The sequence below is a fragment of the Oncorhynchus keta genome, chromosome 26 (genome assembly GCF_023373465.1).
Source record: "Oncorhynchus keta strain PuntledgeMale-10-30-2019 chromosome 26, Oket_V2, whole genome shotgun sequence".
Lineage (NCBI taxonomy): Eukaryota > Metazoa > Chordata > Actinopteri > Salmoniformes > Salmonidae > Oncorhynchus > Oncorhynchus keta.
The window spans coordinates 36,575,655-36,602,451 of NC_068446.1; the positions used below are offsets into that span (position 1 = coordinate 36,575,655).

At 44.4% G+C, this 26,797-nt stretch overlaps 2 protein-coding genes across 5 annotated transcripts in view; both read left to right on the top strand.

Annotated features, from left to right (window-relative positions):
- The window catches only part of LOC118359326 (plasma membrane calcium-transporting ATPase 1-like), a 52,955-nt gene extending 34,570 nt beyond the window's left edge, over window positions 1-18,385 (top strand). For all 3 annotated transcript variants that reach the window (XM_035737829.2, XM_035737827.2, XM_035737828.2), the window contains 19 exons: window positions 543-740; window positions 5,457-5,714; window positions 5,892-6,017; window positions 7,952-8,188; window positions 9,200-9,226; window positions 12,051-12,200; window positions 12,356-12,570; window positions 12,673-12,915; window positions 13,206-13,447; window positions 13,743-13,980; window positions 14,215-14,394; window positions 14,478-14,565; window positions 14,676-14,782; window positions 14,915-15,106; window positions 15,285-15,498; window positions 15,837-16,048; window positions 16,149-16,256; window positions 16,381-16,569; window positions 16,740-18,385. In XM_035737829.2, the coding sequence (XP_035593722.1) occupies window positions 543-740; window positions 5,457-5,714; window positions 5,892-6,017; window positions 7,952-8,188; window positions 9,200-9,226; window positions 12,051-12,200; window positions 12,356-12,570; window positions 12,673-12,915; window positions 13,206-13,447; window positions 13,743-13,980; window positions 14,215-14,394; window positions 14,478-14,565; window positions 14,676-14,782; window positions 14,915-15,106; window positions 15,285-15,498; window positions 15,837-16,048; window positions 16,149-16,256; window positions 16,381-16,569; window positions 16,740-17,111 (3,596 nt within the window). In that variant the 3' untranslated portion in view covers window positions 17,112-18,385. The remainder of the gene's footprint in view (window positions 1-542; window positions 741-5,456; window positions 5,715-5,891; window positions 6,018-7,951; window positions 8,189-9,199; window positions 9,227-12,050; window positions 12,201-12,355; window positions 12,571-12,672; window positions 12,916-13,205; window positions 13,448-13,742; window positions 13,981-14,214; window positions 14,395-14,477; window positions 14,566-14,675; window positions 14,783-14,914; window positions 15,107-15,284; window positions 15,499-15,836; window positions 16,049-16,148; window positions 16,257-16,380; window positions 16,570-16,739) is intronic.
- A 1,416-nt stretch (window positions 18,386-19,801) lies between these two features.
- On the top strand, window positions 19,802-24,655 carry gtse1 (G-2 and S-phase expressed 1). 2 transcript variants are annotated; one of them, XM_035737831.2, is made up of 12 exons: window positions 19,802-19,967; window positions 20,333-20,426; window positions 20,750-20,807; window positions 20,999-21,668; window positions 21,781-21,942; window positions 22,107-22,248; window positions 22,370-22,801; window positions 22,943-23,012; window positions 23,168-23,392; window positions 23,551-23,857; window positions 23,970-24,086; window positions 24,254-24,655. In XM_035737831.2, the coding sequence occupies exons 2-12, from the start codon at window positions 20,405-20,407 to the stop codon at window positions 24,344-24,346; spliced, it is 2,298 nt and encodes a 765-aa protein (XP_035593724.1). In that variant the 5' UTR covers window positions 19,802-19,967; window positions 20,333-20,404; the 3' UTR covers window positions 24,347-24,655. The 2 variants fall into 2 exon arrangements, with proteins under 2 accessions (XP_035593724.1, XP_035593725.1); XM_035737832.2 differs by lacking the exon at window positions 19,802-19,967 and adding an exon at window positions 19,997-20,043.
- Window positions 24,656-26,797: the final 2,142 nt, after the last annotated feature.

Genomic DNA, 26,797 nt, shown 5'->3' on the forward strand with positions numbered 1-26,797 from the left:
TCTAAAGACCCTTGTGATGTAACATTCCATGGGCCGTGTTCATGGTCCTCCGACCTTTGTCAGGTTTAGTCATAAACACAGCCCATGCAGAGCCACCACAAAGGTCTAAAGCTTCAGGTTAGAAAGCCTCCAAAAACAAACAACTCTAACCGTTCTTGACAGGTTCTGTTTCTGCTGTTCAGTGTGTGAACATAATGAAAAGTTCAAACAGACAAGTCTGCATTACTTTGCTCAGAATTGGGAGTTCAAGCAGGGGGAGAGTAACACTATTTTTCTATTCATTTTGGGATGCATGTACAGATTATCATCCAGTTGCAGATCTTTCCTGCAATGCAGACGTTTAAAAAGGCTTCTGAAGTTTGTTTTGTCCCTACGAAAATGTCCATCAATAATATTTCACATAATAATTCACCTTTCCTGTTGCTGCAGTATTATGATGGTTCAGATTAAGATCCTATATCTGTATCTGATACTATATGAATTCTAGACAATACAAAATGCCATACAGTTGTTAATAATTCCTTTCCCTCCTTCGTCTCTAGGGTTAGGAGGGCATGCTGACGACATCGCCAGAAGGAAAGAGGAGTTTGGACAGAACGTAATACCTCCAAAAAAGCCAAAAACATTTCTTCAGTTAGTGTGGGAAGCGTTGCAAGATGTGACACTAATTATCCTAGAAGTGGCAGCCATCATTTCATTAGGCCTTTCTTTTTATAGACCTCCAGATGCCGAAAGAGAAAGTAAGTATCTACTCTTATTTGAAATACCATGTCCTCTAATGGGGTGCTTCCCAAACTTGCACCCCTTCAAACATTCAACATCCAGCTGCGAACCCCCTCAAGCACCTGGGTCAGCGCACTCTCAAATGTTGTTTTTTGCCATCATTGTAAGCCTGCCACACACACGCTATACATTTATTAAACATAAGAATGAGTGTGAGTTTTTGTCACAACCCGGCTCATGGGAAGTGACAAAGAGCTCTTATAGGACCAGGGCACAAATAATAATATAATAATAATCAATAATTATGCTCTTTATTTAGCCATCTTACATATGAAACCTTATTTGTTATTCGAAAATTGTAAATAACTCAACACGGTTCATGAGAAGGGTGTGCTTGAAAGGATGCACATAACTCAATGTTGGGTTGTATTGGAGAGAGTCTGTCTTAAATACATTTCCACACACAGCCTGTGCCTGTTTAGTTTTCATGCTAGTGATGGCCGAGAATCCACTCTCAGATAGGTACGTGGTTGCAATGGGCATCAGTGTCTTAACAGCGCGATTTGCCAAGGCAAGAAACTCTGAACGCAGCCCTATCCAGAAATCTGGCAGTGGCTTCTGATTAAATTACATTTTCACAGAACTGCTTGTTGCAATTTCGATGAGGGTCTCTTGTTCAGATATCAGTAAGTGGACTGGAGGCAGGGCATGAAAGGGATAACGAATCCAGTTGTTTATGTCATCTGTTTCGGGAAAGTACCTGGGTAATTGCACATCCAGCTCACTCAGGTGCTTCGCTATATCACATTTGACATTGTTCGTAAGCTTGAGTTCATTTCCACACAGAAAAAATACAATGATGGAAAGACCCGTGTGTTGTCCTTGTTAATGCAGACAGAAAAGAGCTCTTAGCCTCAATTTTGTCCCGCACGTTGAATATAGTTGCGGAGAGTCCTTGTAATCCTAGATTCAGATCATTCAGGCGAGAAAAAACATCAACCAGATAGGCCAGTAGTGTGAGAAACTCATCATCATGCAAGCGGTCAGACAAGTGAAAATTATGGTCAGTAAAGAAAACTTTAAGCTTGTCTCTCAATTTAAAAAACGTGTCAATACTTTCCCCCTTGATAACCAAAGCATTTCTGTATGTTGTAAAAGCATTACATGGTCGCTGCACATATCATTGCATAGTGCAGAAAATACACAAGAGTTCAAAGGCCTTGCTTTAACAAAGTTATTTACAAGTGTAGTGTCCAAAATGTATTTCAAACTGTCAGGCATTCCCTTGGCAGCAAGAGCCTCTCGGTGGATGTTGCAGTGTACCCAAGTGGCGTCTGGAGCAACTGCTTGCACTCACATTACCACTCCACTATGTCTCCCTGTCATGGCTTTTGCGCCATCAGTACAGATACCAACACATCCTGACCACCAAAGTCCATTTCATATCACAAAGCTGTCCAAATATCCTCTCCTGTTGTCCTGGTTTCCAGTGGTTTGCGGAAGAGGATGTCTTCCTTAATTGACCCACCATAAACGTAACGGACATATACCAGGAGCTGTATACCAGGAGCTGTGCCAGGCTGTTGACTCATCCAGCTGTAACGCATATAATTCACTGGCTTGTATGCGAAGGAGTAGTTGTTTTTCGAAACATCTCCTGTCATGTCATTGATGCATTGTGAAACAGTGTTGTTTGATAAAGACATTGTCTGTATAGTTTTTTGGGCCTTTCCCTCAGCATTGTCCCAGCCATATCCACGGCAGCAGGAAGAAGTAAGTTCTCCACAATAGTATGGGGCTTGCCTGTCCTAGCAACTCGGTAGCTCAGTGTCACGCCCTGGCCATAGAGAGGCTTTTATTCTCTATTTTGGTTAGGCCAGGGTGTGACTAGGGTGGGCATTCTATGTTCCTTTTTCTATGTTTTTGTATGTCGTTGGTTTTGGCCGGGTATGGTTCTCAATCAGGGACAGCTGTCTGTCCCTTGTCTCTGATTGAGAACCATACTAAGGTAGCTCTTGCCCAACAAGGGTTTTGTGGGTAGTTGTTTTCTGTTTTGTGTATTGCACCTTGCAGAACTGTTAGTTTGTTGTTTTTGTTCAAGTGTTCGTATTTATTAAACGTATTATGAGTGCTTATCACGCTGCACCTTGGTCCTCTTCTCCTTCTCCCGACGACATTCGTTACAGAACTACCCACCACCAAAGGACCAATCGGTGTGTAATGGACTCCTGGACATGGGAGGAAATATTGGACGGCAACGGACCCTGGGCACAGCCGGGAGAGTAAAAGGAGCTGGAGGCAGCTAGAGCGGTGTGGCAACACTATGAGGAATTGGCTCGAGGTAACATGCACAAGAGGCAGCCCCAGAACCTTTTTTGATTGGCGCGGGCACACGGGGAGATTGATGGAGTCAGGTAGGAGGCCTGAGCCAACTCCCCGTGCTTACCGTGGCGAGAGAGTGAACGGGCAGGCACCGTGTTTTGCGGTGAAGCTCACGGTGTCCTCAGTGCGCATGCATAGCCCGGTGCGCTACATTGCGGCTCCTCGAATCGGCCGGGCTAGAGTGGGCATCGAGCCAGGAGGGATGATGCCAGCTCAGGGCATCTGGTCTCCAGTGAGTCTCCTTGGCCCGGGTTATACGGCACCAGACCTACGCACGGTGTCCCCGGTTCGCCAGCACAGCCCAGTGCGGCCTGTTCCAACTCTCCGCACTTTCCGGGCTACAGGGGGTATCCAGCCAGGACAGGTTGTGCAGGCTCGTTGCTCGAGACCTCCAAGTGCACCTCCACGGCCCAGCGCATCCGGTGCCTCGGCCAAGGAGGAGGCCGCCTGTATGTCTCCCCTCCTGTCCGGAGCCGCCAGAGCCACCCGTCTGTCCGGAGTCGCCAGAGCCGCCCTTCACTCCGGAGCCGCCAGAGTCGCCCTTCACTCCGGAGCCGCCAGAGTCGCCCTTCACTCCGGAGCCGCCAGAGTCGCCCTTCACTCCGGAGCCGCCAGAGTCGCCCTTCACTCCGGAGCCGCCAGAGTCGCCCTTCACTCCGGAGCCGCCAGAGTCGCCCTGCACTCCGGGGCCGCCAGAGTCGCCCTGCACTCCAGGGGCCGCCAGAGTCGCCCTTCACTCCGGAGCCGCCAGAGTCGCCCTTCACTCCGGAGCCGCCAGAATCGCAGCCCATCAGTCCAGAGGCACCCCTCAGTCCAGTGGCATCCTCTACCAGGGTCTTCAGTCCGGGGCCCACACCCGAGCCTCCGCCGTAAGGAAGGCCCACCAGGATCCTCCCCTTTAGAGTCAGGTTTTGCGGCCGGAGTCCGCACTTTTTTGGGGGGTACTGTCACGCCCTGGCCATAGAGAGGTTTTTATTCTCTATTTTGGTTAGGCCAGGGTGTGACTAGGGTTGGCATTCTATCTTCCTTTTTCTATGTTTTTGTATGTCGTTGGTTTTGGCCGGGTATGGTTCTCAATTAGGGACAGTGTCGTTGTCTCTGATTGAGAACTATACTTAGGTAGCTCTTGCCCAACAAGGGTTTTGTGGGTAGTTGTTTTCTGTTTTGTGTATTGCACCTTGCAGAACTGTTTGTTTGTTGTTTTTGTTCAAGTGTTCTGAATACTTACCACACTGCATCTTGGTCCTCTTCTCCTTCTTCCGACGACATTCGTTAAACTCAGCATCTAGCCCCTTCTTATTAATGGTATCTGTTGCTTTTACACGTCTTACTTCTCGAAAGTAGTCTTTATTCTCGCTCAATAAACTCCTGTGGCTTATTTTTCAAATGGTCATGTTTTGTTTCTAAATGTCTGCGCAAGAGTGAAGGTTTACCGAGACAGAGTAACAGTTAATGTGATTGGATGTTAATTATTTGATTAGGCTAGTTGTATTTGACATTGTGTTATTATTTTGCTGAACACTAGATGGTTTCATTTAATTTTTGCCAGTGAAACAAGGCTACTCAGGCGAGAAAGAAACATCACCCAAATGTATAGCCCCGTTGGAAAATATAAATGTACTGTTTGAAAATGTGAATCACATTTTTATTTGGCGTACCCCCCACGGCATTGCGCGTACCCCTGGGGGTACCCCAGTTTGGGAATACCTGCTCTAATGGATTAATCACCAAGTGATTCATATTTACTCAATCAAATACCAAAAGATCTGATTGTTGCTACTTTGCAACTGTAAACTTCATGCATGCAGTAATACATGCGTCTGGTTTGTGCAGTTGCAGGTAATTGGTTATTGGACGGATAGTTAGTATTTCATTGCAGACCAAAACAAGCAGATCTAATTTCAGACGGCACTTTGTTTCTGTGTCCTCCTGGGGATCGTCACAAGTCTCTGACTTTGTTGATAGAAAGAGATACAGCTTGGTACAAAGTGTGAGTATCCTGCCTATTATCTAATCATAAAGGGGTTCACTCTGAAACTGATACACTTCAATCAATCCATAATCCCATTCCACAAAGGACATCAGTGGCAGTAGTCGGTCGCAGTGTACTTCCTGGGATCAAGACAGTGTACTTCCTGTTTTATAATCATTGTAGGATACTTTCTGTGGGATCCTTTGGGTAATGGCCATGCTACCAAAGACAAAATTGTCAATGTCATCAGAATGAATGAGCTACTTGTCCTCAATTTAGGGTTAGGCCTGAGGTATAAAAACACAATTCTGGAGGGAATGCAATTTACTTCTGTCCTTTGTAGCACGTCCAGATAGTGACAACTGTCCCTTTCTTTCAGATTGTGGGAAGGCAGCGGGAGGAGTGGAGGATGAGGGGGAGGCAGACACGGGCTGGATTGAGGGTGCAGCCATCCTCCTGTCTGTCGTCTGTGTGGTCCTGGTGACAGCGTTCAATGACTGGAGTAAAGAGAAGCAGTTCCGCGGGCTGCAGAGCCGTATTGAACAGGAGCAAAAGTTCACGGTGGTCCGCGGAGGTCAAGTCATCCAGATCCACGTGGCTGAGATCGTAGTCGGCGATGTTGCACAAGTGAAATACGGTATGGTCCTGAAAGAAAAATGCCGTTCTGTGTTTATTTGTGTGTGTGTCCGTGTGCTAGCTTGCATACAGTTTGTGTGTGAGCAATCCTACTTTTTTCCTCTACTCTGTCTGAATCTGGGGTAAATGAGTTAACTCACCCAGCTGAACAGTCTGGTGTATGTCTATGTTTTTCCAGGTGACCTTCTTCCTGCTGATGGTGTGCTAATCCAGGGAAATGATTTGAAAATCGATGAAAGCTCTCTAACCGGTGAATCTGACCATGTCAAGAAGACATTGGACAACGATCCCATGCTGCTGTCAGGTAATGATGATGAGCCTTCCTCTCTTCATATAATATGGCTGATGTCTAGTTACAAATCCAATATGGATCAGACTGTTTAACGCCCAGTGGTATCACTCCCCTTTCAAGCTAAAATCCTTAGTTGATAAGTACTTTAAAAAAAAAACTTATTAGTGAATGATATTGATTCTTGAAAAAATTACTTTATAAATGCCTCATGAGCTTTGTTCAACTGTTGTACCCCATCTAAAGCTAGTTTTACTACAATGTTTATCAACAACATAAAACAAACTCTGTATAGCCTTTAAACATGGTTAAACATTTAATTTTGATATCCATGCTGTATCACATCCGGCCGTGATTGGGAGTCCCATAGGGCGGCGCACAATTGGCCCAGCATCGTCCGGGTTTAGCCGGGGTAGGCCATCATTGTAAATAAGAATTTGTTCTTTAACTGACTTGCCTAGTTAAATAAAGGTTAAATTAAAAATAATAATATCATGGATGGTCAGTCCTTGCATCCATTTCTTGTTCTATGAATATGAGAGTGCTTACATTAATCCAGGCCCATCTCTCAGCTTTTAAAGAAACAGAGGCGGGGTGCCGCTTTGTTATTGTTTTAATTAATGAGGGAGTTCTGTTAATTCCCCGGGCACGTCCCGGGTGAAGCGGGTTAGCGTTGATTGCATTTGTTTTGGAACTGAGTTGCCTCCCGGGCGTGAGCCAGGTGCCCTCGTTCTGGCCAACGGCGAAGTTGGCTCAAAACAAAGGTTACGTAGTTTGAAGCACGTGGAGTAATGTGTAGGATTCTGTGTTTTCAAATGCAAACATGATTGATTTTGATTAACAGGCTTTATCTGCCTTCTCAATGAAAAGTAGTTTGAAAATTCAAACATATATTTTCTGGTTTCTGAACGATGCATCATCCTGCCTTGTTGACAACAGATTACTGTTCCATTTGAGAAGGGCTCTTCTACCTCGACGGTTTTGCATGTTCACGTCATGGGCCATAACCCCATGCAATTCACAACATATCATACGAAATGGATGACGTAGTAGCCAATTGTGACCAATTTCGGGGACCCATTTTGTCTCGTATTTGCCAAAGCAGCAGCTACTCTTTGTGAGCCCTACTTTCAAAACTACTGGCTGAATTGATACAAGACCTTTTGGAGCGTCACTTTAATCAAACCTCATGGATTGTAGCTTGAAGGCTTTGACTGCCACTGCACAACACGACCACATGGGTCTCCTTGTTTGTAGACTACTACTAAGAGATGATAATAGATTGAGGCACTTGTTTTTCTCCCTTGAAATACTGTAGTTGCTGTGGCACTGGCAGGCACCTGGAAAAAAAGTGAATGAATGGGGATTTGGGTGATGGAATAGACCATTTGATTTCCCATCCCTACTCAAGTAGAGAATAACAACATTTACTACTCATGCCCTGTCTATCATGACCAAAAAAGCCTGGTATATATTATTGTTGTGGGAGAGGCTATAAGGACACAGCTGACGCTTAAACTGACTAGCCAAAACTTCAAACTGTCCCTTACCTTTATCCTAACCTTAACCAAACCCTTAGCCCTGACCCTAACACTTACCCTACCTCGTAACCCTAATCTTAACCTAATTTTAATACATTCTGAAATTAAATATCTGTTTGGTGCATCAGACGTTATAGCCTTTTCCTATTACTGTCAATCACTCTTCTTAAGAGCTCTTAGGAGTCAACAGCTACTTGAAACAGCACGCTCTCTATTCCTCCATAGATACTGTTAGGCCATACAAGTTTAATTACATATTTAATTACATATTTAACAGATGCCCCTCTTCACTTTTCTCAAACATGCAATAAAAGTCTGAAAATGTACCATCCCATTTTAGTTGGAGAGATTCCATTGTTAAGGTTCCTGTGATCATGTCTGTCCCATGTCTGTCTTTTCTTTCGTCAGGTACCCACGTCATGGAGGGTTCTGGGAAGATATTGATCACAGCAGTAGGTGTCAACTCCCAGACCGGCATCATTTACACACTACTTGGAGCCGAGGAAGACGAAGATGACGATGAGGACGAAAAGGCGGAGAAGGAAAGGAAAAAGAGGGAGAAAGAGGAGAAGAAGAAAGAGAATGAGAGGAAAAAGAAAGAGAAGAAAGAAAAGAAGGACAAGAAAGACAAACTAGACAAGAAAAGTATGTTGAACTGGATTGTTCTTTCACAGCCATCTGTCACTAAATGTGTCAAACAAACCTCTCACCTCTGTCCATTGTATTAACTGTTACGAATAGACCTACTTGCTTTTTATTGAGACTCGCCATAGGAGTAAACATAAAATGGAATTGTTTTGAGAAACTCTGTCCAACAGGTGTTGTAAGATATTCGAATATGCTATCATTTATCCCAGAAGGCATACACTTGCTACATTGTGCCAGTGGCATGACATAAAGCTATCTGCTTCCATAGAGGTGATGGCAGACAAGGTTATTCTCCCTTTATTAACTGAAGTGGTCAATCAATCATTCAAGAGAGATAGTAAAATGACGTTTTGGCTTTGGGTCATCTATTAAAATGCCTGAAAATGTTTAAGCTGTCTTCAATGTTAAGACGTCTGCCTATGGTGTGTGAGTGACATGCACATTCAATACTTCCACTCAGATGCTGGGCCAATGATAAAAACACTATGATTAACAAAGTTCCCACTTTACACCACACTACACAAACAGTTTCTATAGCTGAATTGTGGTGCATGTTAATCACAGCATGTGGGAGCACTATAGAAGATGCAGATTTAAGATCTCAGTTGGTTAACATATCAGTTAACTGGTTGCAGTTGGGTCAGTTGGACCATGAACCTCTCTCCTGTCACACCCCGGCTAAAAACAGTTACTGCCTGTGAATTAAACAACCTGGTCCTTAGCTTCCTGCCAAGAGTGTTAGAGGAGCGTTGTGTTTAAGTCTGTAATCCCAGTATCATTGATCAGGGGATTGTTATAGTGAGGGAGTACACTATTAGGGAGTTGAGACAGGAATGCATGTCAGAGCATTTACACCTCTGATGTATAAGGGCTAGCCGTCAATAAAACTCACATGCAAGGGAACACATTACAACTAGAGGGGTTTTGCCACTCTGCAAAAGTGAGAAGCTCTTTGCTGATGTGTAAATGGATACGTTTTTAAGTGCAGTTGTTTCTTTCTCTCCACAGATAAGAAAGATGAGAAAAACAAGAAAGGTAGGTTTGTTATTGTGTGTTATATCTATATTGAAGCTGCTAGTTTTTATTTGTGTGCACTTCACGAGCATGATGTGTTTATATTGAGTACTGTATAGTTTGGTTTGTGTGTTTATATAGACTCTGTATGATCTGGTCTGCGTGAGGTGGGTAAAGTCTGAGCTAGGCCTCGCTGCCAGTGCGGCCCTGTGTTTCCCTGAGGGCATATGGTAATGTGTGTGTCCCTGTGGTCTGAGCAGCAGGTGCTCTTGACTCCGCTCATGGTGATTAGGACCAAGGAGATTACAGCTCTTAATCTCAGCAGCTGCTTTCCCCCTCTGCTTTTCTTCCTTTAGCTAACAACCTGTACTGTTTTCGGATCAGCACACTTAAACCCACACGCTCACTCACACATTTGCCTGGATGAACAAGGTCCCTTTACTTCACTTACTAACGCGTTGAGTATTTAGGGTTCTATTGCGTGTGTGTTTGTACATTTACAGAACGTGGGCATGTTTTGGGATGATGGCGGTTGGATTGGCTTGTAGAGAATCTCAGCCAAGAAAGAGCAATAATCCCCAGACTAGGATTAAAGACTGCGAGCCAAACACCATAGTGTCACTGCGGTGTATTACATAGAATAGCACCCCCTATCCGTTTCCATGCAGTATCAACAACCCCTGCCATCCAACTATGAATCCTTACACACCAATGTACTATTTTATTTCCCCCATTTAATTATTTGTTAATTGGATGCATCAACAATTCTTATTACAATTATTGTATTACGAGGTGCTCATGTTTGCTAATTTTGGACTTTTTTTCTAATGTATCTGGAAAAAATTAAGAGAGAACTGAAGGGAATGTTACAGTATTGTCACGGTCGTCATCAGAAGTAGACCAAGGTGCAGCGTGGTGAGCGTACATTTTCTTTTTATTTGATAATGTCGCCAACAACAACAGAAAAAAAAACCCGACCGTGAAGCTTACAAGGGCTATAGTACCCCTAGCAAAGACAACTTCCCACAAAACCAACAGGGAAAAGGCTGCCAAAGTATGATTCCCAATCAGAGACAACGATAGATGGCTGTCCCTGATTGAGAACCATACCCGGCCAAACACAAAGAAATAGAAAACATAGAAAATCAGAACATAGAACGCCCACCCCAAATCACACCCTGACCAAGCCAAAATAGAGTGGCGCCTCTGGTGTGGGGACCCTCGTTGCGGGCCCCGGACTGGGGACCCTCGCTGCTGGCCCCGGACTGTGGATCATCACTGATGGGAGGAGACGTATAGGCAGCCTGGTGAGTGGGGCTGCCACAGGGCCCTCCAGGCTGGGAAGGCATACAGGAGGCCTGGTTCTGGGAGCAGGCACAGGATGAACCGGGCTGTGGGGGAGTACTGGAGATCTGGTGCTTATCCCTGGCACCACTCTTACAGGCTGAATGCCCACTTTAGCCCGGCACCTCCCGAGCGCAGGCACAGGTCGACCGGGCTGTGGGGGAGCACTGGAGATCTGGTGCTTAACACGTGCACCTCTCCTTTTGGCTGAATGCCCACTTTAGCCCGGCACGGGCAGAGCGCAGGCATAGGACGCACTGAGCAGTCACAGCGCACCTGAGACACAGTGCGCAGAGCCGGCGCAGGATACCCTGTGCCGAAACGGCACACCGGAGACCAAGAGCTCTGAGTTGGCACAATCCGCCCTGGTTGGATGCCCATTCTTGCGTGGCACCGGAGACAGCGTGCACTTTCCCGCATAACACGGTGCTTGCCCGGTCACTTGCTCCCCACGGTAAGCACGGGGAGTTGGCTCAGGTCTATAACCCGACTCCGCCAATCTCATCTTGTGCCCCCTCCCCCAAATTTTGGGGGGGCTGCCTCTCGTGCCTGCTTCGATGGTTAGCCTCCTCATATCGCCGCCGGTCCTCTTTCGCTGCAGTCATGTCCTCCTTTGGACAGCGATACTCCCCAGCCTGCCTCCAGGGTCCCTTACTGTCCAGGATCTCCTCCCATGTCCAGGAGTCCCTTTCACCACGCTGCTTGGTCATTTTATTTTTATTTGATGTCGCAAACAAAAATAACAAAAACGACCGTGACGCTTACAAGGGCTATAATACCCCTAGCAAAGACAACTTCCCACAAAACCAACAGAGAAAAAGGCTGCCTAAGTATGATTCCCAATCAGATACGACAATAGACAGCTGTCCCTGATTAAGAACCATACCCGGCCAAACACAAAGAAATAGAAAACAGTAGAAAATCAAAACATAGAACGCCCCGCCCAAATCACACCCTGACCAAACCAAAACAGAGACATAAAAAGGCTCTCTAAGGTCAGGGCGTGACAAGTTTGATACTGTAGAAGTAGATTTCTCCTGGTTTTTACTGCCTCATTATTTTATTCCTATTCCTTACACTCAGGGAGTACAATTACTCAGGGAGTATAGTTACTCAAGGACTATTGTTAGTTACTCAGGGAGTATAGTTAGTTACTCAGAGTCTAATTATTCAGGTAGTATAGTTATTTACTCAGGGAGTGTAGTTGCTTAGGGTGTATAGTTAGTTACTCAGAGAGTATAGTTAGTTACTCTGGAATATATCCACTTCTGGAGTATAGTTAGTTACTAATGGAGTATAGTTAGTTACTCGGAGAGCATAGTTACTCAGTGAGTATAGTTACAGAGTATAGTTATTCTGGGAGTATAGTTACACTCTTGTCATCTCTGAGGAAATTAGTTTTGATGGGCCCATGTTGTGAATTAGATGTGAACCCGATGCTTCCCAAAATGTCTCTATTTCAACTTAATGTCATTTGAACCCATCCTCTCGTCTCCCTCAGGTAAGTCTAAGGGTGGTGCAGGCGTGGAGATGCAGCCCCTAAACAGTGACGATGGAGGAGAGGAGAAGAAGAAAGCCAACCTACCAAAGAAGGAAAAGTCTGTGCTCCAGGGGAAGTTGACCAAATTAGCGGTGCAGATCGGCAAAGCAGGTAAGACCATCACGCGGGAAGCCCTCTATTTCAACCAAGCAAAATTCGGAATTGTGAAGGTGCGTTTGATTTCCACAGCAGATTGTCTCAGTGTGTCATCATTAAAGATATTTTTCTCTTTCATGGTGTTCACTCCTATCCTTTCACCTGTCCAGGCCTGTTCATGTCGGGATTGACAGTAATCATCCTGATAACTCTGTTTATGGTGGACACCTTCTGGATCCAGGGCCTACCATGGGTCGCGGACTGCACACCCATCTACATACAGTTCTGTGTCAAGTTCTTCATCATAGGTGTAACTGTGCTAGTGGTGGCCGTGCCCGAAGGTCTCCCCTTGGCCGTCACCATCTCATTGGCCTACTCTGTCAAAGTAGGTATCACTACCATGTTAACACAGTATGTATAATTCAGACAGGAGTAATTAAGAATCGCATTGCCAGATCACAAAAAAATAGCCTCCTCTCTTCCTCAGAAAATGATGAAAGACAACAACCTGGTGAGGCACCTGGATGCCTGTGAAACCATGGGCAATGCCACAGCCATCTGCTCTGACAAAACGGGGACATTAACCATGAACAGGATGACCGTGGTCCAGGCTTATCTGGGAGACAGGCACTACAGGGTGGTTCCTGAGCCTGACCTCATCCCAGGCAAAGTCTTGGACCTGCTCATTATGGGCATCGGAGTCAACTGTGCTTACACTTCCAAGATCATGGTAAGTGAAAATATTTCACTCTGTTGAGATTTTCAACTCTGGCAAACAGAACACAAAAAGATCTGCAATAAAGCTATTTTCTTGGCAATCTTTTATTGACATCTGTTTAAATACATTGAGTGCCAGGTCAGGGATTTCAAGCCAGAGCCAAATCCTCTTGAGATCTGGGTACTTAGACTTTCATTTCGATCGTGCATTGATATCAATGGGAAGTATTTGTAAAGAATTGAATTTATGTTAGTTGATTTGAAGTTTGGAACTGACCTTAATGTGTAAATGGTTTGTCTCAGTCTCCTGAGAAGGAGGGCGGGCTGCCGCGCCAAGTAGGCAACAAGACTGAATGTGCCTTGCTGGGCTTTGCCTTGGATCTGAGACGGGACTATATGACCATCCGCAATGAGGTCCCAGAGGAGAAGCTCTTCAAGGTCTACACCTTCAACTCAGCCAGGAAGTCCATGAGCACGGTGCTAAAGAACGCAGATGGGAGCTACCGCATGTTCAGCAAAGGAGCATCAGAGATCCTCCTGAAGAAGTAGGCCGGGACTTAACTCAGCAAATTAACTTGCTCAGTATTATTTGTCAGAAACCTAATATAAATATAAACTTAAATATAAACTTAATATAAATATAAACCTAATATATACAGTATATAAATATAAACCTAATATATACAGTATATAAACTTAATATAAATATAAACCTAATATAAATATAAACTTAATATATACAGTATATAAATAGAAACCTAATATATAAGGTATATACATTTAATATAAACCTAATATAAATATAAACCTAAAATAAATTCCCTCTTTATCTCAACACAGGTGTTGTAAGATCATGACAGCCAATGGGGAGGCTAAGGTCTTTAAGTCCAGGGACAGAGATGACGTGGTGAAGAAGGTGATCGAGCCCATGGCCTCCGAGGGCCTCAGGACCATCTGCCTGGCCTACAGGGACTTCCCCCCTGCCGACGGCGAGCCTGACTGGGAAAATGAAACTGACATCCTCACCGGCCTCACCTGTTTGTGTGTGGTGGGCATCGAGGACCCCGTACGGCCAGAGGTAAAAGTGCCATTGGAGCCCAAACAAAAGGTCCTTGTTGCAAAGGTCTAATTAATTGAAGAAGGTACATTTTTGTGTTGCTATAACCCTCAACAGTGTACATGTATAATCACCCTAAAAAGGAAAGCAGGTGTTTGTGAGTGTGTCTCTGGGGCGTTGAATTATAAGTAAAACACACATTTCCATAATCTCAAGAGAAAAAATGGACAGTAAGGTATTCTTCTTCCACCCTAGGTACCTGACGCCATTAAGAGGTGTCAGCGCGCTGGCATCACAGTGCGCATGGTCACAGGGGACAACATCAACACGGCTCGGGCCATCGCTAGCAAGTGTGGCATACTGCAGCCCGGAGATGACTTCCTCTGTATAGACGGCAAAGAGTTCAACCGACGAATTAGAAATGAACTGGGAGAGGTAATATTCCTCTCACAAAATGGAACTGTTTCTGTAAAAAGAAAATGGGATGATAGAGTAACCCAAGGAATGTCTACTTCCAGATTGAGCAGGAGCGCATTGATAAGATTTGGCCCAAACTCCGTGTGCTTGCAAGATCCTCACCCACTGACAAACATACCTTAGTGAAAGGTATGTTTGTGGGTTTTTTTCTTCCATTCATCACTATTTTTGGAAAGTTACAGATACATTTTTAGGTCTCACATATTATCTAAAGGGATGATGCTTGCCTCTGTTCACAGGTATAATGGATAGCACTGTACAAGAACCAAGACAAGTTGTTGCTGTAACAGGAGATGGTACTAATGACGGCCCTGCCTTGAAGAAAGCTGATGTTGGATTTGCCATGGTATTATTATACTCCAAGATCTGGCACATGTTATGTCCCATCAATATTATATGAGTAGGTTCTCTCTCTCATTCAACCAGACGGATACGTTTGGTGCTGTGACTAATACGCTGTGACATGATGTGCCCACAGGGCATTGCAGGCACGGATGTGGCCAAAGAGGCCTCAGACATCATCCTGACAGATGACAACTTCAGCAGCATCGTCAAGGCGGTGATGTGGGGACGGAACGTCTACGATAGCATCTCAAAGTTTCTCCAGTTCCAGCTGACGGTTAATGTGGTGGCTGTCATTGTGGCCTTCACCGGAGCCTGCATCACACAGGTGAGACACTCTCTATTTCTGCCATGTCCATCTTTCCCATCTTGCCTTTTTGCTTGTAAAGTTGAGGCACAGAGAGAGTCTAACTGCCTATAGGGAGTTTTTATGATCTACTCTACAAGTTACAACTGTCTTTGAAAAGTGGAGAGCTATACATAACTCAAGCTACATCTCCCCTCAGGACTCTCCTCTCAAAGCTGTCCAGATGCTGTGGGTGAACCTGATCATGGACACCTTTGCCTCGCTGGCCCTGGCCACTGAGCCCCCAACTGAGTCTCTCCTGCTGAGGAAGCCGTACGGCCGCAACAAGCCCCTCATCTCTCGAACCATGATGAAGAACATCCTGGGCCACGCTGTCTACCAGCTCACCATAATCTTCACTCTGCTGTTCGCCGGTGAGTACCGCCTGGGGGTCAATTCAATTAGTCGTGCCAATTGGACATTGACATTAAAGTTAATGTATTTTTTTCCCCTCTTTCCCTCCAACTTTGTTCTTGATAAAGTTATGAAAGCAAATGTTATGTATTGAGAGGGGGTCAAATACTTATTTCCCTCATTAAAATGCAAATCAATTTATAACATTTTTGAGTTTTTTGTTATTATTCTGTCTCTCACTGTTCAAATAAACTTACCATTAAAATTATAGACTGATCATTTCTTTGTCAGTGGGCAAACGGACAAAATCATCTGGGGATCAAATACTTTCCCCCCTCACTGTATGTTTCCACCACAGGGGAGCAGATGTTCGACATTGACAGTGGGAGGTACGCACCACTCCACGCCCCTCCCTCAGAACATTACACAATTGTCTTCAACACCTTCGTCATGATGCAACTCTTCAACGAGATCAACGCCCGCAAGATCCACGGCGAGCGCAACGTCTTTGACGGAATCTTCAAAAACATGATCTTCTGTTCCATTGTGTTCGGAACGTTCGTCATCCAGGTGAGCAGCATTCAGATCTATACAGGAAATTCACACGGGGGATTTCATATTGGAAAGAAAGTAACATTGCTCTCCAATCACCCTGTGTTTTGTCATCCAGATTGTGATAGTGCAGTTTGGAGGGAAACCTTTCAGCTGTGTGTGCCTCACCATCGACCAATGGCTCTGGTGTGTCTTCTTGGGCTTTGGATGTCTACTGTGGGGCCAGGTGAGCTTATTACCGGTGTCTAATGTCCTTCGAAGTCCCTGTGATCTACTTGCCTGTTATTAAATTACAAAAAAAAGTTTTGTCACAAATGAGTTCAACATTTGAGTTTGTGTCTCATTTCTAGGTGGTCACAACTGTCCCCACCAGCCGGCTGAAGTTCCTGAAGTCTGCAGGCCATGGCACGCAGCAGGAGGAGATCCCTGAGGAGGAGCTGGAGGAGATGGAGGACCTGGATGAGATCGACCACGCTGAGATGGAGATGAGGAGGGGACAGGTCCTCTGGTGCAGAGGTCTAGGCAGGATCCAGACTCAGGTATGTATGATCAACTCACAATTACATCTCAGCTCATAATCATCCCTCAGCTTTACACCACATCATAGCTACCATTGGCCTGGATACAAACTCAGTATTGTGCTTTATTAACTTTCAATGGGGTCTCAATACTCATATTTTGACTGTGTCTTTGTCCCCAAACTGTCCAGATCCGCGTAGTGAATGCCTTCCGAGACACTATGTCCCCCTACGAGGGTCTGGAGACCCCGGAGTCCCGCAACTCCATCCACAACTTCATGACAACCCCAGAGTTCAGGATAGAAGACTCAGAGCCACAGATCCCACTCATCGATGACACAGAGGGGGAGGACGATGCTCCCACCAAGCGCAACGCTGCACAGACTCTGCCCCCACACTCCAAGCTGGCCACCCTCCCGTCCTCGCCCAACCAGAACAATAACGCTGTGGACATGATCATCCCCCTTCACAAGGAGAGCCCAAAGATTAGCGGGAATCCTGAGAGTGCTGTGCTTCCGGCGTGCCCTGGGAGCCCGCTGAACAGCCTGGAGACCTCCCTCTGAGCTGGACCGTAGTACCAGTAATGGCCCACTGACCTCAGCCCACTTAACAATACCAAGATGTGGGGAGAGGAGGCTTCTAGAAGTTTTGCTTTGGACTGGAATTGAGGACATCAGATATTTCATATTTTATGGTCTTGTATCGATGGAGGGGTGCATATTTTGAATGAAAGAATTATAGACTACGCTTTAAAAAAGTCATTGAATGAACAGGGAGGCTGGGCCGCATTGCTGTACATCAGCAATACTTCTAAAGAATTAATGCATTGGCTATGTATATTTTTACGATTTCATTCATGTTGTGAAAGCAGACCTGTTTACACGTTTGTGAAACTTTGATTGTCTGTGAAAGACCTACGTAATAACATGTACAACATGGAGCTGTGAAATTAAAAATATCTATACTGTATTTTAGATATGGCTGTTTTTTAGGAGAAAACAGGTTTCTATTAAAACTGAACTATTTTGCCTGCAAGTTCTATTTGGTATGTATTTTGCTAGGTACATAGAAATATCTAGCAAAATAATAAGAAGAGGTGGTTTTGTGGTCTATTAGGAGAGGTTAGAATAACTGGAAAACAATCACAAATATCCATGTACACAATTCCACACTGTAAATATTCACTCTGTTCCCAATCATTCCAAAACTACATTTCATGTTTACTGGAAAGTGGAGCTTCCACAGATAATAAGCACCGACTCTGTAGAGATAATTATGTGAAGTGAGTGTATTGTTGGTTTTAAGTCATTTTTTTACCATTTTAAATCAGGAGTAGGTTGTTGCCTGATCAAAAACCACGTATTTCAAAGACGTTTAATGTGCTGAATGGTTTTGATGACCTGGGTTGTATTTCACAAATAGGATCAAAGGGTTTGCCCAGCTAACTGATATAACTTGATTCTCTACATCATTAACATGTACAGTTAGTTGATAAAGTAATACTTACCCATTGATGTCCCTTTCCATTTGACCTCTCCCGTGAACTGACCTGGGAGATTTGGGTTGTTATTATTTAAAGTTGACTACCATATTGATTCTGCTTTTTGAAATACCCTCCAGGAAACATAGAAACTACGCAAGATACAGGGGACTTTAGACTCTCGGCACAGAGTACTTTATTGCATATAACCTCCTTCAGAGAGACTTAGTATTTTGTAAAATATAGCCTAGCTTTGTATCTTCTTCAAGAAAACGAAGTAGTTTTCATCCCTCACAAAAGTCAGGGTATCATCATTTTGGAGGCAGAATTGAAAAGGATTCAGAACAGAGGTTTTTTTCTTTTTTGGGGGGGATTCTGAAATCCAGGGGCCATATCCATAAACCATCTCAGAGTAGGAGTGCTGATCTAGGATCTGTCCTTTTAATCTGGTTCATTATGATCTAAAAGATTCAACTGATCCTAGATCAGCACTTCTACTCTGAGATACTTTGTGGATACGGACATATTTATTTGGGATTTCTTCCCTGTATTGCAATTTCAAACTTCATATTAAGAAGAAAGAAGGTATAAATCCCAATCCAATGGAAGTACTGTAGATGGTAAAAAAAATGAAGATTCCATAAGCAACTTTTGTTTGTTTCTCTGTAGTTTCATTCAACATTGGGAATGACTGTTTATCCACCTCTATAAGGATTTTTTATTATCTCAATATTTGGTAATAAAGTACTTTGTGTCTGTTTATTTTAAGCAATGGCTGTTGTGGTCGATATTCATTTTTGAAACTTGTTGAGTAATGTGTATGGTTTTGAAAATAAAATTAATTATTTAGCTTACCTAAATGGTTTTGAATTTGTCCTCTATATTTTTTTCATATTTTTCTCAACATTCAGTCATTATTGCAACACTCAGTTCATTTAAAAAGGCTATTGAATTTGGCCATCAGTGTCTCTGAAATAATCCACACCACACCATATAGGACAAACGGTATCTGGTTCTCCCTGTTCGCAATGCTAGTATTATAATAGTCTATTATTGAAAAAGTAATACCTGTCATACCTGAGTTTAAGTGACATTTCTTAACAGAAAAGGACTGAAGTAAAAGCGAAAAAATAATCCTTAAAGGAGCTACATGTAGAATTTTTGGATTGTAATTTCAGAAAATGTGGATAATATTTCTGCAGTAATAGTGGAATGCTAGTGTTTCACAATATTTTTTTCACTAAGCAAACATTTTGGCCAATACAAAATCGCATTCTAAAATGCAGACTTTCTGACAAAAAAAAGCCAGACCGAGGAGGGAAAACCACCCTCCCTCTCTTATATTGGCATCACAAGAAAGTGTGGCCATCTCCTCGAGCACAACGAAAAATGGCAGACTGACTGATACAAGCGTCAATGTAGAAATCGCTCTGTCATTTCCTGGTTGCTGAAATTCTACACTCTTCAATTTCAGTTTATGTGATGCAAAAATGCATCACATAAATTCCACCAGGAATTATAAATGTATTGGAGTAAAAAGTACATGAATGTTTTAGGAAATGTAACGTTAGCTCGGAATGTAGCTAGTTGAGTAAAAATAAAACATATAAATAATCAAGTAAGAACAGATACCCCTGCAAAAAAAATATTTGTAGGCTACTTACTTTATATTTATGTTTTCGCCAAGTCAAAAAAATAAAGGTTAAATAAAAATGTAAAGGCAAAATGACTACAATTCCCAGTCGCGCTCTGGTGTCGCTTATGCCAGACGTTTCAACCAATGTCGAGGTAGCCTGCATGTCACATGGACTTGTTTGTTCACGAAATTTGAAATATCTCTTACTCTCGGACCAAATACATATTTTTGAAACAGATGTTGAACTGCATGACATCGATTTAGCAGAATATAACTAGCAAACGTATTTACTAACATAAGACGGTAGGTGCTGTTTGGATGTATTGAAAATACGAAATTCGTCATAACGACCTACGTCGCTAGCCAGATGCATTTTATTGTACGTCGTGCCAGCTAACGCGTTAGCTAGATTACTGCTAACTAGATACATTTTTAAAAAGGCTACAAATACATTACCAACTAAAATAAGGATTGGGCTAAAGTTAGCTAGCTAACCAACAATGTAAATGAATTATGATATGGTAGCTAGTTATGTTCATAATACATGCTAGTCAGTCTAAACTAGCTAGTTAATGTTAACGTAGATTTATTAGATATAACGTTAGCTTTTAGCTAGCTTCTCTATCACTGTTTTTCATAAGTTTTCAATTCCTCATTTCCCTATGAAGGACGACTAACGTTAACCTACTACGACATCTGCACTCTGGGCCCTAGCGACCTGTCCTAGTCCCGTGAGGAGTATGGATTCCCATGCCAACAGTGGTAACTCGGCTTTCTTATCCTTATTTCTTGTTAACTATAATTTATTCCATTGCTATTCACATTGTCAACTGTTTAACATTAAAGTCCATGAGCCAGACCCCCAAGTTTGGGCCGTCGAGTTCACAAAGTCGCATATGATTGTGACATAACTAGGTTAGTTAGACCTTCAAGAAAATCACTGCGAGATCGTCACCCCAAGTGAGCCGACCAACCCCCATGGCTCATGTACTATTAGTAGCGAGACAAACACTGTTCTTCCTATCAAAGGATTTAATTTTTTTGGTGCATTGTTTGTTTAAATGTCCTTGTTCCTTTCCCACAAGAATTCTTCTCATTGGCTGAAGAGAAGTTTGATTTTGACGTTTCACTCTCACCTGCCAGGTTGGTGTCAAAGATATCTTTGATTTCCATTTCTTTGGTTTGTATGCATTTCTCTCTTGAATGCGTTGCCACTGAACTCACAATCTGTCTTTGTATTTGATACTACCATTGTCTATACATTTTACTTGGGAAATGTTACATCACTTACATATGAAAAATAACATTGTAAAATCATTCCCCCTTGTTTAAAGCTCAAGAGGAGATGAAGACGATGATGAGGTTTTTGTTGGTCCGGTCTGTCACAAGGAGAGGTGTATCTCCGTCGGTCTGGAGACCATTGTCAAGGAAAACGTCAGCAGTTTTCCTTCAGTGGGTGAGGGGCCCAGCTGGAGTCCTTTGGCTGTGGACAAGTTTGAGGAAATCTGCAAGGAAGCCAACCTACTAGCCAGTCAACTAGTTGTCAACCAGCAGCACCCTGATGTAGGGGTAACCAACGGTACACTCACATTGAGTAAAGAAGAACCGAAAGAAGACTTTGTGCAGGATGCTGGGGCCAAACTGGGCATGTTCAGAAAGCCAGTTGATGCTGTCCTAAGCCCTATCAAAAGGGAGACCTTCTGTGTGCAGGACAGTCCATTGAAGCAGCTCCCTCCTGCTATTCAGCAGCGGTTGTTAAGGAATGGTGGGGTTTCTAACTCCACTACGAGCCGTGTTGGCACTTCCAGCCCTGTGAGAGCAGGGACTACGACTCGGACCAAGATGGTGCTCCGAGGAAGGGTAGGGCTGGTCTGCAACACCGGGGTGCTCCCTAGCAAACAACAACCAGCAGCCCGAGGAGCGACTGCGACGACAGCTTTACAGACAGCCAAGACCAGACCGGCGCCTGCTGAGAAGACCACCATGCTGGCTCCTCCAAGCAAAGTATGGGCTCTTAGAACATATCTAGCCACATAGCCTTGATCATTCTGTATAGTCTAAGGTCAAATCAGTACAGTAGAAAGTTTTCTCAACTCATGTAGTCTGTTTCTTTCAGGGTAACTTGGGGCTGAGGCGTAGCCCAGGTAGTTGTAACTCCAGCAGAACAGCCTCCTGCGAGGATCTTCTCTCTGACACAGCCAGCATAGCCTCCGACATCAGCGACACCTCCCTCAACTCCAGTCTGCAGGGGAAGAGGACCCTCGTACCCCCTAGCAAGGTAACCCAGAGGAATTTGCTGATATCATCAGACACTGACACTTTAAACAGAATTCTTAATTCATATATATATATATATGAGACTTCAGATCAGGTGGTAAAATATGTGAATACCCTCTGATAAAATGGCAGGTGTTGAAACATGAATGTCCTTGTCCTATTCAGAGTGGGATGCGGGCTCCATCAGTGGTCAAAGCCCCCCCTTCTCAGACCAGGAGAGTGACTGACCAGAGGAGAAACACGTCTTCCTCCTCTTCCTCAGTGTCCAGCTTCAACTCCAGTCTGTCTGTGTCACCCACAGGGAAAGGTGAGGCCCTGTGTAGAGCTTCACAGTGTAATTTCAAGGTGCTGTCTACAGTTCAACCATTTCAAAGATATGAAGTTTATGGAAACTGCAATGCAAATATCTGACCCGTCTCTGATTTTAGGTAAACTCAGCACGTCCCTCAACTCCAGCATCAGTGGCCCTAATGGCCGCCTGCCCGCTGGCAAGAGCCGACTCACCAATCCTGTTGTGAGTGCCACCAAGACCTGCAAGTCTACCCTCATCAGCCGAGCTCCGGGGCTGCCCTCTTCCACCACAGTAGCACGCCGTGTCATCTCAGACCCGGGAAGGAAGCTCTCTGAGCAAGACCGATTTAAAACGGTTCAGTCCACCCCTTTGAAGAGAGTTGAACCGGTGGCCACAGCCACCTCTTTGCACCAGACCCCAGCAAAGATGAACATGGAGAGAATGTCCTCTGTGCCCAACATCCCCACCTCATCTTCAGCGAAGACTAAGGACGTCGTCAAGGGCAACCCCAAACTCAAGGCGTTCATTGCTCCAACCCCTACTAGTCAGTTCAAGAGGAGGTTGGAAGGTGAGGACTGGTCAACTGTTGGCTACCTTTGAGCAGCTACTACTGATCACTGGCTTGTCTTACTTCATGTTTCTGAATGGAAAGGATCCACATCTTTTGCTTGCAAAAATGTTAACATATTTATTTGTCTTCCCTACAAAGCTGTTTCATCCCCTGATGCCCCTCTCATCATGAAGCCAAAGAGATTGATGTCTGCTTGCAGTGTGGAAAGGTACTGTAACTAGGATTTAAATTATTATTTTTTATTCCTAAGTGTCTGGAGTCGGAAATTGTACACCATTGATGATTATTAGAATACTGAAGCTGTTAGTCATCCTAGTCATACCATTAGCATTGAATATGCCTTCCCCCTCTTCTGTCCATCAGTCTCCCCCACAAACGACCAGTTCCAGAGCTGTTCCAGACGCCCCCTGCTGGGGGGAACAAGGCAGTGCAACCCAAGATGAGACACCCCTCTGCCCTTCCCACCCCTGTGAACCGGAGGATCTCTGGTATCCCCATGCTCACCCCGAATAGCATTTCACGGCCAGGCAGGCCTTCCCTGAGCATGGCCATCCGGCCAGCCTCTATCCAGAGGGCCATCTACTGGAGGTGAGAAAGCAGCTGCCACACTAGGACCACCACACTGGACTCTGTCTAAAAGGGCCAAGATAATAGTCTTGCTATAAGTGACAATGAATCAGTGTTAGGGTAAGGTGTTGTGATGTAATACAAATAGGCTAGTTGGTGATAACAATTCTTTTTTTCAGTCCCACCCAGGTGAAAGGGAGCTACCAAGAGGAGGTGGCAGCAGCACCAGAAGAGGAGACCGTCCAGCCATTTTCCCTGGAGGACGAGCCAGAGGTGCAGCCCCCCACCCCTGCTACGGTCCCCCATCCAGAGGAGCAGGGGGTATGTCAGGATGACCCAGAACCAGGAGTGGACCAGGTGCCTCCTCCGACTAACAAGGAAAACAACCACCCTGAGCCGAATGAAGAATCCAAGGAGCTCGAGAACACTGAAAAGCTGCTAGAGCAGCCTCAAGGCAATTGGATGAAGACCCAGGATGTTAATGATGTAATGTCTTGATATGTGGAAGTACTTGATATGTTGTCTTGTTTCAGCTTTCATACGTTATTTGTCTTTGGTTGAATGACGTTTGTATGTTCTGGGTTGTCTTGTCCAATAGGTTTTGCTGGTAGATGCCCCGGCACCTGTGTTGAGGCCTTATGAGAAACTCCTAATTGACCTCTCCAGCACTCCTGTCCTGATCAGAACAGCCTCTGTGAAGCCCTCTGGTGGTCAGGTGAGAGAATGTACTCCATACATTATGATGACTGACTCAAATTATAAAAAAATTCCTATTGAGAAAGGCAGTGCCATGATACCTAGTTGACTCATCACATATGTTGTCAGGATTCATGACCACACTGATTTCTGGTAATTGTATGTGTATTTTTTTCCCACCTCCAGCTGATTGACCTGAGCTCGCCCCTGATCAAATGGAGTCCAGAAGACAAGGACCATGCCTTAAATGAAGCACCCCTGATCAACTTATCCTTTTGATTAATAATATCGCAATAGAGCATTCCAGCATTTCCTCTACATGTATATTGATTCCAATAGCCTTCCTGCTGACACTTGTGCTTGTGCCTGTACCACACACAAATGACATTTATAATGAGAACTAGCTGCTGATTGATCAAGGGTTTAAGAAAAGATTGTTTTAAGTCGAGACTGTTAGTATACATACTATGTAAGTCACAAATCTGATTTATTTTTAAGAATGGTACTGTACCTTTTTATTTTTGTTTGTTACCGTCTTGCAGCTCTGTATGATTCTTTTAAAAGCTCTAATAAATGTTCTTCATTTAACTTATTGTGATGCTGAGTCTTGCATGTAAATGAATGCAAGTCTGGTATTAGGGCCAGAGAGCTGACCTGTGCTCATTGCCTCGGAGACAGTCTACTCCACTATTGGCTGGGCACCCAGAAGTTTGACTTTGACTGAAGGAACAGCTCCTGCCCACAGACAGATGTTGTTGTGCTCTCATAAATATGATATCATACACTATATATACAAAAGTATGTGGACACCCCTTCAAATGAGTAGATTTGGCTAATTCAGCCACACCCTTGCTGACAGGTGTATAAAATTGAGAACACAGCCATGTAATCTCCATAAACGAACATTGGAAGTAGAATGACCTTACTGAATAGCTCAGTGACCGTCATAGGATGCCACCTTTCCAACAAGTCAGTTTGTTACATTTCTGCCATGCTAGAGCTGCCCCCGTCAACTGTAAAGGCTGTTTTTGCGAAATGGAAATGTCTAGGATCGACAGCTACCGCAGAGTGCTGTAGTGCGTAAAAATCGTCTGGCTCGGTTGCATCACTCACTACCGAGTTCCAAACTGCCTTTGGAAGCAATGTCAGCACAAGAACTGTTCGTCAGGAGCTTCGTGAAAGAGGTTTCCTTGGCCGAGCAGCTGCACACAAGACTAAGATCACCACGCGTCATGCCAAGCATTGGCTGAAGTGGTGTAATGCTTTCCATTGGACTCCAGCAGTGTAAACAGGTTCGCTGGAGTGATGAATCACAATTTGCTATCTGGCAGTCCAACTGACAAATCTGGGTTTGGCGGATGCCAGGAGAAGACTACCTGCCCAAATGTATATCGTCAACTGAAGTTTAGTAGAGATGGAATAATGGTCTGGGGCTGTTTTTCATGGTTCGGTCTCGGCCCCTTAGTTCCAGGGAAGGGAAATCTTAACACTACAGCATACATTTACATTACATTTAAGTCATTTAGCAGACGCTCTTATCCAGAGCGACTTACAAATTGGTGCATTCACCTTATGACATCCAGTAGAATAGTCACTTTACAATAGTGCATCTAAATCTTAAAGGGGGGGGGGTGAGAAGGATTACTTATCCTATCCTAGGTATTCCTTAAAGAGGTGGGGTTTCAGGTGTCTCCGGAAGGTGGTGATTGACTCCGCTGTCCTGGCGTCGTGAGGGAGTTTGTTCCACCATTGGGGGGCCAGAGCAGCGAACAGTTTTGACTGGGCTGAGCGGGAACTGTGCTTCCTCAGTGGTAGGGAGGCGAGCAGGCCAGAGGTGGATGAACGCAGTGCCCTTGTTTGGGTGTAGGGCCTGATCAGAGCCTGGAGGTACTGAGGTGCTGTTCCCCTCACAGCTCCGTAGGCAAGCACCATGGTCTTGTAGCAGATGCGAGCTTCAACTGGAAGCCAGTGGAGAGAGCGGAGGAGCGGGGTGACGTGAGAGAACTTGGGAAGGTTGAACACCAGACGGGCTGCAGCGTTCTGGATGAGTTGTAGGGGTTTAATGGCACAGGCAGGGAGCCCAGCCAACAGCGAGTTGCAGTAGTCCAGACGGGAGATGACAAGTGCCTGGATTAGGACCTGCGCCGCTTCCTGTGTGAGGCAGGGTCGTACTCTGCAATGACGTTCTAGATGATGCTGTGCTTTCAACTTATTTTTTTATTTTATTTCACCTTTATTTAACCAGGTTGGCCAGTTGAGAACATGTTCTCATTTACAACTGTGACCTGGCCAAGATATAGCAAAGCAGTGTGACAAAAACACAGAGTTACAAATGGGATAAACAAATGTACAGTCAATAACACAATAGAAAATGTTTATACAATGTGTGCAAATAAAGTTAGGAGGTAAGGCAATAAATAGGCCGTAGTGGCAAAGTAACTACAATTTATCAATTAACACTGGAGTGCTAGATGTGCAGATCAGGATGTACAAGTACAAATACTGGTGTGCAAAAGAGCTGAAAATAAATCATATATATGGGGATGTGGTAGGTAGTTGGTTGGGCTATTTACAGATGGGCTGTGTACAGCTGCAGCGATCGGTAAGCTGCTCTGACAGCCGATGCTTGAAGTTAGTGAGGGAGATGTAAGTCTTCAACTTCATTGTATTTTGCAATTCGTTCCAGTCATTGGCAGCAGAGAACTGGAAGGAAAGGCGGCCAAAGGAGCT